The sequence below is a fragment of the Cataglyphis hispanica genome, chromosome 3 (genome assembly GCF_021464435.1).
Source record: "Cataglyphis hispanica isolate Lineage 1 chromosome 3, ULB_Chis1_1.0, whole genome shotgun sequence".
Classification (NCBI taxonomy): Eukaryota; Metazoa; Arthropoda; class Insecta; order Hymenoptera; family Formicidae; genus Cataglyphis; species Cataglyphis hispanica.
The window spans coordinates 3,106,614-3,120,408 of record NC_065956.1 but is presented as its reverse complement, the minus strand read 5'-3'; the positions used below and the strand labels follow the sequence as shown (position 1 = coordinate 3,120,408).

Genomic DNA, 13,795 nt, shown 5'->3' with positions numbered 1-13,795 from the left:
GGAGGATATAGAGTTTTTTTCACATTTTTTTATTTAGTTTTAGGTAGTAATCCACGAAATTGAAAAAAAAACTTTCAATATTTTTATGTTATAGTTAACCCCCAAAAATAATAATTTGTTGTTAGTTAACACTTAAAAATAATAATTTGTTGTGCATAATTTTATTTCTCTTGAAAAATGAAAAGTTACTTTGATAAATATCTTTTATTTTGGTATTCTTAAGAATTGTTAACACTGAAAAATAATTTGTCGAGCTCTTATTAATTTTATTATAAAAACAAATTTAAGTTTATTTCTTTTATAAATAATATTAATTTTAATTAAATAGATAGATATTTATTTATTTCTTGCCTTTTAATTTTAAAAGGGGATTTTATAAAGACTACAATGCTTACAGTATAATACTGCATTCATTTTAATTATATTTTTTCATAATTTTTATAAAAATAATTTTTAATTACGTAATGAGATAAAATAAACTAAATAGTATCTACATTTATAATCCTTATGTATGACACATAGGAGATCATCTTTTTTTTTAATTATTATTAAATTATTTGTATAAATGCCCGCTGACCTGAATGTTTATTTATATTATCTTGTGAGTTTAAATCATTTTTTATTAGCATATGGAAATATATGAATAGTCATAATTTTGAAAGTTTAATCTTATGAAGGTAAGGCTATAGAGCAGGCTATAGTATACGTTATGTTCCCTTGGTAAAATCTACCATTCAGTATCGATTATATAAGGCTCACTTGCCGCTTGTTTGTGCTGCCGCCGCTTCATAGTTTCGTTTACTTTATTTTTTTTTTCAATTATCATAGATATAAATTCATCGCTTTTTATTATTTTTTTGTATTGTATGGAATATAAATTGAAGTATGTTTCTGCTAAATTGCATTATGTAATAAATTAAATAAAATTTTAATAAAATAAAATAGAATTCTATATTATGTGTTGATACTATCTTATTATAGTATAAAAATAATTGATAATTGTTTAATTTGACAAATTTTTAATAACAATTATCACAATAATAATATGCACGCAATATTATACTAATAATGTCATGCTAATTAAGAAATCGGGGATTATTTTCACATAATTCTACATTTTAATTTTTAAAAATTTTTTAATTTATAGGTATATAAATTCAGCTTATGCAAAATATATTTAATCTTTAAATCTTTAATATTTAATCTTTAATATTAAATAACAAAGTTATTTATTATATTTGCAATAATAATAAACTGTAAGTCAAATGAGACAAAGATTGAAAATAAAATGTTTGCAATGTCATTATTTCTTATACAAATCTAACGATATTAAAAGAAATTAATTAACATATATAGACGTTAGATAATATATTAGATATATTAGAATTTTACATTTATATTAATAATATTTGATATCGATGATTATATATAAGATATATTATTAATAAAAGTATATGCTTGACAAAAAAAAAGGAATGGGAAGAAACCAAAGGGTTTGTGTGAAAGGAACTGTCATCGTAGTAACAAGGTGTGAACTATCTCATGACATTTGGGATGACCGCAAAACACATTAATCGAATATGTGGAATATGTATGTCATAGGGCGTGTGCTGCGTACTTGATTATTGTGTCGTGAATCGGTTGTATCCACGCGTGCACATGCACGTGACTTCTTGTTATAGCGTGCTGGCTGCACGCGTCAACCCCTCCCCGCGTGTAATTTCTAAGATAGGTGTTGATTGCGTGACGTTCTGACGTTCGGCTTGAAAGTAGATTAAAGTCCGATTGACTAATTTGCATGATTGCGGGTCCCGCAGTTTAGAGTGAGGATTGGTCTATCTTTTTTCTTCTTTGATCATGATGATATCAAATACGTCATATATGTACATAAGACAATTCATTGAGTGCATTCTATAAGAAAAAAGATAGATTTGATTGAACTTAAGGATGTATATGATGTCATATGTCGAAATATTGACAAAAACATGAAAATCTCGTAAATTTTTCTATTATTTCTTGTAATAACGAGTATCTGGGCAAAATCTGAACATAATTCTTTTAGCGATTTAAAGAAATGATTGAAATTTAAAGTTTGTCTTGATTGTTATGGAAAATCGTGTATTGTAGCACTTATTAACGACAAGAAAAAAACATTGACAGTGAAATAAAAATTATCACATGTATTAACAAAACTCTAATAAATATTTGTGCAAAACTTGATTTAGATCCACTGTTTAAAAATTATTTATTAAAAATTATTTATCAAAATATTTATAATTACCTGAAATCTCCCTGTAAAATATTGATTTTTTGTTTTGGTTTTTTGCAGTTGATTTCAAGAAATATTCACGATTAAAAGTTTTTAACATTAATTAGAAAAAATATTAATTATAATTATTTTTTTATGAAAATGTTAAAAATCATATTATTTTATGATACTTTAATTCTTTTTATAATCCCGATTTATTTATTTGAAATTTTTTCAAACGTATAAACATATAAAGGTAAAAATTGTAAAATATTTTTTTTTATTTTGATAGCTTTTTGCTAGCAATCATTTCCCATTTTATTTTTTTTTTGATAACGAAATATTTTATAAATGCGTTTTATAATAATATAAAGAAATTAACTATATGTAAGAATATGTTTGAAATACGAAAACGAATGGGTTCTAATTTTATATAGAGATTCTGCAATGGAACATGTGAGTATTATTATTATAGTCGAATGGCACAGATGCGACCCGTCTGCCACCTGATCCTTTGAAGAAATCTATATTACTCCGATAATCTATTCTTTTTCGCGGTTTATTATTCTTCTTCCTTGTTCTTACAACATCTTTTAGATACTAAATGAATGTCATAATCTTATAAAGAAAATAAAAAATTAAAATTCTTTTTATGAAAGAAATTGTGTGTATATGTGTATATGTGAGAGTATATATGACAATATATTTTGATCTCATAATTGCATAAACTATTCAATTTGCGATTTTAATCGGAAAAAATTTTATGCGCGTTCCCATATTTTTCCATATCTTGAATAGTATAGTTGTGTCTTCTCGTCGTCAATTAAACTTTCTATGAAATTTATTTTTTCACGTCTGACAATATTTTGATTTTATCACCGATGCAACAAAAGAAAGCCGTGTCAATGACTTTTAATCACGCAAATTAAATATGTTATTATTCAATTAAAGATATTAACAATACGAAATGTTTGTAATCGAGATAATCTGCAAAACACCTGAAATTTAATATCTTCTACGAAAGATTCTTCCAACGAGATAAAAAATAGACGAGATAAGCTGATATAAAAAATAATCTAAGAAAATTACTTGCTTTCATTTGTATTTAGCATTAAGATATTATCGTCTCCTAAAAAAGGGGAACAAAAAATTTTCCAAAAAAAGAACTTGCATTTTAGTGACGAGACAACGAATGATCGATAAAACGGTGTATCCGGGAAGCTGTAAAATACTGTCACGTGAATTGCGAAATGCGGCGGAATGGCGACGTGGCATCAGGTGTCGGGGCGGGATTGTCGGGATATCTCTCGGTTGTCTATTGGAGAATACTCGGGGTGCTCGTCAGGGATGCTGGGAAAACGGGAGGGTGACGGAGCCTACAACACCGGGACCAAGGGCGTGGTTACGGGGGATGAAACAACCCCTACCCGCGAGCTAGACTATAACCAAAATTTGCCCTTCCCTTTTTCCGACAGGGATGCTGCCGTTGTCTGTTCCGACGATCTCGTTGAAGCCGGGAGATCGAGATATTGCCAAAGGCAATCTTATTGCCGTGGATAAGTTTAACAATCGAGGTCGATTTAATCGCGATCCAGATTCGATAGATAGACGAGCCATTTTGCAGTTTTTGCAGTGGAGTGGGATATTTTGAAAAATCTGCGAATTTGTGCTGAAATTAATAGAAAGTGATTGGATAAGATTTTATGTGCGATTATTTAATATGAGATAAGTGAGAGAAGAATGATATTGTCAAATCAAATCGGATGAGACGATTTCGAAGATTTTCCTATCCTAGACTTGTGGTGAGTAAAAATAAATAAGAAAATGACATATTTAATTATTATATAACAATACATACAATAATCTGTATTGATGTAGAACGTTACTTTACAAAAAATATTAAAAATTTAATTTATTGTATTGTTCAACATTTTTAAAAATTCCTAGAATTAAATTGTTATAAATCTTAATCTTAATTTCCAATACTAATTAAAGATAAATTTTTATTATTATGTAATTCTTTTTTATTAATTAAATTGTTGTTTATGTACAATGAGATTACAAATCTTTTAATATAAATATTATGTATAAAGCTTTAAGAGAGAAAAAGAGAGTGAGAGAGTGTATGTGTAAATTTTATATATAAAGTATAAATATAAAATTTTCTACAAATTTTTTACAAGATGCTTTCTCTACAAAATTGGATTTAAAAAAGTACGAGTAGTAAAAATAAAAAAATCCATAGGGAATCGTATCGATTTGATTGGATAGTAGTGCCACGATAAATATTATAAGAAGCGTCAGGAAGACTTGTCGCCTGAAATCTTAAAGAAATCTGAAATATTAAAGGAAAAAATCGAAGAGGAAGAGAGAGAAACGCGAACGCTCATACAAATTGCCGGTTTACCATGAGAATCAGATCGAACTAGACCCGGGATTGCTTTTCGTCAATACTTGATGAAAGAACGCGCACACTTATGCAGAGAGTGAACCGCATTTCTCTTAATAATGCAACATCTTTCCCATAAATCGGCATCAAACCGAGACTGCTTCGATGACACGATAAAATTCGGCAAAAAAATTTATGCTTTTCTTCGTATATTGGCAAATACCAAATATTTTTAATATCTTGCTTTCTAGAAACTTGTTTATTTACGGTTTTATTCTTTATCGTGAGACCATACTTCTGTTACATAAGTTACGGTTGTGTGTGCTTCACAAATATTTGGCCATCCAATTATCGCCGACCAACCCCCAATATATTCTTCGAATCAACCCTTTTGCGCTGCAGTTTTTGCAATTCCCAAGAGTCTTACCAATGTAATAAAATTGTTTATTATTTATTTAATCGTTATAATGATATAAATTTTTTATATACTAAAAAAGACATGAAATTGTCAATTAGCGATAATAATATTTTTTTAATATGTTATTTATATTACGTACATAATGTATTTTAATGTATCTTGTTTAAAAATTGCACAATGAATAAAATGTCACAAGCATATCAATCTATAAAAGAATTAGATGAAAAATAAGTTTGATATTATACACATAATCGTACTTTTAACGATAAATTATGTGATAAATTTGAAATCAATTTTTTCTTAGCACAAAAAGTAATGATAAAATGATCGATTATCAAGCAATTAATAAAATTAAAAATACTAATCGGATAAGTGTTTCTAAAATTAAAGTCGCGAATTGTGCGACGAAGTACGTTGCTGGTGATAACGTTAACAAAATCAATTTTGCTGCCTAGTTACCTGTGTTAGCTTTTATACCCCATCAATAGTTATTACAATTATAATTACAGCCACGTGCTATGGAAAGCGAAATCACATCCCGAATAGGTGTATTCTGCGAAGATCTTGAGCGACATAGGTGAGAAGATAATCTTTCGTGAAACAAATCAGACTAAATCTCTTTGAAAGGAACATTCTCGTATCGCAGTCGAGGCACATGAAGAGCTTCAATTGCGATTTCGCGAGCGAGGCTAGAGCGGTATCTATGGCGAACGGCGGCCACGGCATCGCCGTCAACGGGGTAAGCGCTCCAGGTTCGGGCACTTTGTCGCGCGAGGAGAGACGCAGGCGAAGAAGAGCCACCCAGAAGTATCGAACCGCACATGCCACTCGGTAAGGCTACAACAAGCGCAGAATTGTGATATTTCATGCAAACGCAAATATGTGAGATGCTAACTGCTTAAGACAACGTTATTTATTCCATCCAGGGAAAGAGTCAGAGTGGAAGCTTTCAACTCGGCGTTCGCGGAATTGCGAAAATTGCTGCCGACATTGCCACCGGACAAGAAGCTCTCAAAAATCGAGATCCTTCGACTGGCAATCTGCTATATCGCTTATCTAAATCATGTCCTCCAAGCTTGAACTTGTGCGTATCTCGATGAACGAAAATGAAGAACCTGAAACAGTCACGATGATTAATTTATTCCAATTGTGGATAAAACGAACAATCATTTCTCTAAAATTAAAAAAAAAAGAATATTTACTTAATTATATTATAAAAGTAGAGAAATTTTAGCACACAATTAAAAACATAAAACACTGAAAAGGTAACAGAAAAGTTTAATATATAGTTTTTATTTTGTGACAAGAACAATAAGACAACAATAAAAAAATAATAGAAAAATAAAGATTACCTTAATAATCATATAAATGATAGTATTATAATATAATACTTTAGAAGAATGTCAACGTGTGTTGCGATAATCATCAAGTGTACGCTTGCATTTATCAAGTTGCACTTGTGCAAACTTTTGTTTATGCAAAATCATCTTCCGTTGGATTCTAAAAAATTTTTAATCGATTAGAACATGTTTAATCGTCCAATAAAAAAATTTTTGTTATTATTCGATATATTTGGCTCAAGATATATGACCCTTGCTAAATTATACGAGTTGCACAAACTGCCGGATCGCGCTGTTTTTATCGTCGATATTGTCGAATCTCTTCGATTCCTGAGGATTAGTGGGCCACCTCGGAACAATGGAACAGCTCCCCATGGGACGTCTATTCCCTCCGCGTTCTTCCAAATACTCCTAGAACCCTCAACAGTCCGGCCGCGTATCCGATCGCCGTCGATTATACGGCTCGTGCTTAAGTGAAAAAGAATGGAATTGCCGATGAGGAGACCAACTTCACGGATCGTCGCCTTGCATCTTTCGTTCCCCGGTTCTCTACACATGTGATTTTACTGATTCGACTCGATCGCTCGGAGATTTTCGTAAGATTGATTAATTAATTGCGAATAATTGACCTGCAAAAAAAAGATAGATGAATTAGAATACTCGTTTCCGTAAAAAATTGAATATCTAAACTAGAATTATTTGTAATTAATTAAATTAAATTAAATTAAATTTTAACAAATTTTACAATTATTAGAATATATTACAAAGTGCACGCTATTTATTTCTTTTTACATTATTTAATATATTATTTAATAAACCCTAATTTAAAAACTTCAAAATTAAAAACAATTGTCTTTGTCTCGATGTATAAAAATATTTAATTATTTAATAATGTATATAAACACATAATATTTAATCTACGGAATTATACATAATTTAAAATATAAACTACAATCATACAAAATAAGTTATAAATTTTTTCGTGCTTCGAAGACAGACACACACATATATTATATTTAATATAAAATGTATATTTAATAAATAAAACCACAAATTAAAAACGATATAATCACTCTGCTGAAAATCACTGCTGAGCGCTTGATCACTCTGAGTTATTAAAAATTTTTGCAGTAACAACCATATACTTATAAACTACGAAAATAGTATGTTAGAATTTTTCTTGTTCTTCAAAAATATTAAACTTTCTTGTACTACACAAATAAAATTCTTATATTGCTATTACTTTCTCTCTCAACCTGTCAAAATATGTAATCTCGATAATGACAGCTGTTTGCAAAGCATAGCAAAAAAAGCTAAACACGGAAAAAAGGCAACAATAAACTTTAATGCTTTCGAGAGAACTTTAATATTTTTGATTAATTCACTTTACAAATATTTTTTAAGAGTAATTTCGAATCTCTTACTCACTCTTTCTCTTTTTTTTTGTATCGGTTTTCTATAATATTTATTTATTTATTGTATAAACGATAAATAAAGTTGATTTTTTTTGTATATAAATTGTACATAATTGTTTTATAACATCTAATAAAGCAGGAATTTTTTGATATTGTAAGAGTAATGAGAATGAAACAGAAAACAGAAATAAAAAATTAAATAAAAAGTGAAATTGATATATCATTATTGACAGAACTCGTTTATTCGTTTTTTTGCAGAAAGAAAAACCATGTATAATCAGTTAAGCAAATTAGATTATCTCATTTCGGCAAAAATCAACACTTTATATTACGTAATAAAGAGACAACACTATCATGCGAGTCCATATTTCATCAAATATGTAAAGAGATTAATAAATAGTATAAAAGTGGACAAAGGATAATGTGACAATATAAGTGAACCATTATGTGAAAAAATTGATCTCTGTACATTTCACGGATAAGCAATAAAAAATATTGATCGAGCGAATACAATTAGACAATTTTTATTAATTTGTTTACTTACTATTCATAGGTATGTGTGTGTGTGTGCGCGCGTGTATATATGTGATATCTTTTTTATATAATTATTAGTTTTATATATATATATATATAACTTTTTATATATTATAATTTTACTTTTTTCTTTTAATAATAATTTTGCAGTTATCTCATGTTACACAATAATGTGTTTAGTGTGTATAATTAGCATGTATGATTTTTATTAGATGTGTATCGTAGTATTCAACAAGAAATATATTATAAAAAAAAATATAATTTTCATCTATATCTCTTTAATACATCAGCTTATCACAATCCTCGACCTCCCTGCATATAAGTCCCGCTTTTAAATTATTTAATAATTTTCCAGAAATAGCTTACAATGTAATGTAAGAAATTCTGTTCGTAGAGAAACATAATAAGAATTGTCTTTATTAAAAATTGCGATAGCATGTTTTGATCTACCCCAATGTATTTATTTTTGGATTTCTTACATCGTATAATAAATTTATGGATTGCAATTAATTTATTTGTATCTTTATCCTGATACCTCCCTTGCAATATCTGCATATTTAATAACGACCAAATGTGCAATCTTCTTCCAGTAATTGTTACATATGTCGTCATCGAGTTTGACAATACTTTATGACACATTAAGGTAATAAAGGCGAGGGGTTGTTTGTACAACAAATTACTCCCTGCTTCGCGGTCAGTCTCTGTGGATATATAATAGATCGCTTCAAAGTCCGCGACTCGTTTGTTCTCATTCACTCGTTTAGCACACCTGCATTCTGCGTGACAATACTCTATGAGCTTTCATGTGCTTCTCAGTTTTTTTGCTCAACAAAGGTAGATTATTAACTTATAAATTATGGGAAATTGAGAAAGAAAGTGCAGTGAAAAAGTGACAATACTAATCTGAGACATTAAATATTTGTGTAAGTCGACTTATAATAGTCAAGTATATAACACGCTGCACACTGATTACATAAGTGGGGAGATAGATTAATCAAGTGTATATAATAAAGCTAATATAATATTCAAAATATCAAAATAATGCTAGTAAATATAAAGTAAAGAAAAGATATAAAGTAAATAAAAGTATATATGTATAGATATATTAAAATGTGGGAAATAAATAAATTATTGGTCAAATATTGTAAAATGATTAGTTTTGTCAAGAGAGAAATTTTTTCATCAAAATTAAATTAATCGTTTTGTCTAAGTTTGCAAAATGCTCGTTTTGTAATTAGATGTTGATAAATTAATGTGAAAATTGATAGAAAATAATATTTTATTTCCTCATATCATCGTGCTATAATTAATCATGCATTTATCTGATTTTGAATATGTCAGATGCTTGATCAGCTGCAAATTAAAAACAAGAACCGTTTCAACCGTGTAACTGAACGTTTAATCGAATAACGTTGTACAGCGAAGAAAGGAATTATGAAGCTATTTGCGCATCCAAAATGCTTGACCGAAGCGATAGCACCAGTGATAACTCTGAACAATTTAATGGGACTTCGTGTTTTTAAATATCGTGGTCAGCCAAGACCTATACTCAGCCTGATCTATCTTTTGTTTCTTTATTGTTTGTACTGTAATGGCTCGTTGTATTGGACAGAAGAATATTATATGGATATTAAATTATTGAAGTTGGAATATTTTTTGTACACAATGTTGAACAATATTATTATTTATTTGACTCTCGTTAAATTGTTGCTGGGCTGGTGGTACTCGAAGGTAAGCGAGTGTGAAATTATGTAGTATATAATATCCTGTAAATGAAATGAGATAAAAAAAATATTAACTCGAGCGATTGGTGTATTATTCGACAAACTATATGTACTTCTTTTTTAATTTTGCACCTTTGTATCGTATAAATTAACATTTGTGCAGAAGTTCAACGATTGCTATAAACATATCTTTGAAATCGACGAAACATTGCGACAGCTTGGATCAACTGTGAACTATGATAGAATATATTTTATAACGATCGGAGTAATGACCACCTGGTTTACATTCAATTTCTGTACCTGCATTGTGGTTTTCATTGTAATGCGATTGCATTCAAATTTATATACTACGATCGGCACACTAGTGGTATATTCGTATGGACTGGCTGTCAATTCCATTAGCATTTTTGATTTCTACATATTTGTAAAGTATGTTAACTGGCTTTATAAACAATTTAGAAGTTTATTTTAATCAAATATGTATTATTTTTTTAAATTAGTACGTGAAAAAATAATATCCCAATTATTTAATACAATAATATGTATTAGAATTAAAAAAAAAATAATGTTTAACACATATTGTTACGCAGATATTTACAAATGAGATTTGATTTGATCAACCAACTCTTACATGAACATTCAATGTTATCGACAAAAAAGATAAAATTAGGCTTTTTTGAAATGCAAGATTATACTAAAATCATGGATGATGAGCAACGATGTTCGTTTTCCATAAACATGTTATCTCAATGGTGTCAACAGATACAATCTAAAGAAAATATTTTTATATCAAAAAAACGAAAATTGCAGATTCAATCGAGATTTTCCAATCAAGATTCTCCATCTCATTTTCAGAAACAGTTTCAAGGAAAATTTCAAAATCGATCTCAACAACAGAATTCCGTATTAACGGAATGTCAGAAGCGTAAATACCTGTTACAAATAATCAAGTGAGTATAGAAATTATAAAGTAAATTGTTGTAAAATAATTTTTATAAAAAATACTAGTCAATCAAACAAATAAATATATGAGATTAAAATCTGTAATTTTTGTATGAAACACTTTAAATATCTAAATTAAATTTTTTTTGTAAAACAAAACTTTGCAAAAGAGAGAGAGAGAGAGAGAGAGAGAGAGAGAGGAAAAAGAGATTTATAAAAAGTTTTTTTTAAATAAAAATATTTCTTACATAGCTATTAAAAAGATGTTTTTTTTTTAGACAGGTGCACCTACAATTATGTAAAGTAGCAAAAACAGTATGTTTTATCCTCGGTGTACAGACAGCTTTCGAGATAGCAGTGATTATTATGTTTCTCACTGGATCTCTCTACAATATATACATTCGATATATTGCGCCACAATACAAAATCACAGACAGTTTGTTGCAGCAAACAGCTGTGACGATCATAGTGAATAGTTTTCATTTACTAAAAATTATATTTTTAAGTCGCGTTTGCAAACATGCGGCTGATAAGGTAATTTATTTTGCATTTTATTATTTTATTCAAAATTTAATTAGTAATATTTATATTTATATTTGTGTAGAAAAATAAATATTTATATTTGTGAAGGATAATATTAATATTTATATTTGTGTAGGGAAATAAAACTATCGAGATAATTTATTCGATTTATGGATGCGACACAGAATCTGGTGTGCAAGAAGAGGTGCGATATATGTATATCTTTCATTTTTAATTATTATATCATTATTATAATTATGATACTAATTACTATAATTATGATATTAATTATCATCCATAATTATTTCAGATTCAGCAATTTGGAATTCAAATATTACAAAATCCGGTGAAATTTAGCGCATATGGTATTTCTTTAGATAATCATGTTCTAACTATGGTTTGTACATAAATTAATGTTATTTTATAAAGTAATTCTGTATCAATAATCTTATTGATTCTTTAAAAACAAAATATATAAATATATATTTTAAAAAATTAATATTTTTCACATTTCTTAAAATAGATAGTCACTTTCATAATTCCATTTTGATTAAAAATAAAATTTAAAAATAAGATTAAAAAGAATATTTATAGATGAAAAATATGTATTAAATAATTTTTAATATCATATAATTTTTACTCTATATATATATATATATATTTATAAATTATAACATCACTCGGATATACATGTATGTTTTTCTTGTTTATAGATGTTGAAAGCTGTAACAACTTATTTGGTTATTATGATTCAAGTGAGCAACTCATTGGAATCGAATAAAACTATTCAAAATGCATAATAAAAGTCTTAATTATAAAATGTGCATATTTAATATATATATTATATTTAAGAGGAATAGACATATTGATATAAAAAATTATGTTAGAATTTTTATTTTAAATTATGACTTATTTATGACATATTTATGATTTATTTATGATTTATTATACTTTAAATTATGAAAAAATTAATGTATATCAAATGTTATATTTAAATCGTAAATATAAAAGTTATGTAAAATAAAACAATGTAAAATTATTTTATTTTAAATATTCAATAGAATCTCTTTTATTTTTAATAGACTGTGTAAGATATTTAATACTCTTTTACCGTCTGCCATTAAACTTTAGAATATTACACTTTTTATACAAAATTGAATACATTCTACTTAATTGAACAGATAGTATCGTCCCCACATCTCTTCTTATTCCATGAATATAACAATAATAAAATAGAAAATATTTTTGCATATCATATTTTTTTTTAGAGGTTTTTTAATATTCCTTGAAAACCAATTATTTGTTGCAACTACGACAAAAATTGTTGGACATAGAAATATTACAGGAGCGTATAAACATATATTCGAAATGTATATGTCAAGTCATTTTATACTATATGCTCTTCATTCCATCTTCATTTTCGCTATTTATTTCCTTTTATTACTACCATGTTGGCAGTGTTATCAAGATCCATATCAAATTGTATGACTTTCTAAACTTGAAGTTTTTTACAATACTTACAATAATTATATTATTAGAGAATTATTATTACCAGAATTATTAAATTAGATATATATTTCTAATGAAATAATTATCTGCGATAATATATTGATATAAAATTTATTGATATAATATAGTGATATCAAATATTTATTTTCTCTAAATTACTAAAATAATTTGATAATATAAAAAAAGAAATTATTAACATTCTATTGTATGTTGTAAGCTCCTATTTTACAATTACGTATATAATACTGACATTTTTTACTCTCCCGATTTCGTTAATAAGATAGCTTTTAGCTTCGCACGATATCGATCTCCCCGGTAAAGTCTCGTGGGTATTCATCCATTACAAGATCACGAGCACCCGATATATTTGTCGCTTATTTCACGCGTTTTGTCATTATCTAAAGTTGTCATTATATATTTCATAATTTCATTAATAATTATTATAATCATATTATTTAACATCTTACAAATTAACATGATTGAATTGGGTTAATACACACTTTGCGTTCTCATATTTTTTACAAAAATAATTTAAAACGCGATGTGTGTAGGCATACTGCTGTACGTCTATAAAATATATAGACATTAGAATAAATATTTTAATTTTTAATAAGAAATTAATTTCAATTTTTTATTTTCAAGCGTTTCTGATTAAAATTATCATAAACATATATAAGAATAAAATTGAGAAAAAGCGTAGAAGAAATGAAAAAATTATGTCGAGCTAATCTTTCTTTGATGATTGAAGATAATC

At 27.6% G+C, this 13,795-nt stretch overlaps 2 protein-coding genes across 2 annotated transcripts; both read left to right on the top strand.

The window, feature by feature from the left end:
* Positions 1-5,573: 5,573 nt before the first annotated feature.
* LOC126848278 (helix-loop-helix protein 1-like) lies at positions 5,574-6,383 on the top strand. The gene is made up of 3 exons (XM_050589044.1): positions 5,574-5,632; positions 5,683-5,886; positions 5,982-6,383. The coding sequence occupies exons 1-3, from the start codon at positions 5,574-5,576 to the stop codon at positions 6,133-6,135; spliced, it is 417 nt and encodes a 138-aa protein (XP_050445001.1). The 3' UTR covers positions 6,136-6,383.
* A 3,395-nt stretch (positions 6,384-9,778) lies between these two features.
* On the top strand, positions 9,779-12,332 carry LOC126859406 (uncharacterized). The gene is made up of 7 exons (XM_050610687.1): positions 9,779-10,075; positions 10,232-10,497; positions 10,659-11,018; positions 11,289-11,544; positions 11,669-11,737; positions 11,843-11,929; positions 12,246-12,332. The coding sequence occupies exons 1-7, from the start codon at positions 9,779-9,781 to the stop codon at positions 12,330-12,332; spliced, it is 1,422 nt and encodes a 473-aa protein (XP_050466644.1).
* Positions 12,333-13,795: the final 1,463 nt, after the last annotated feature.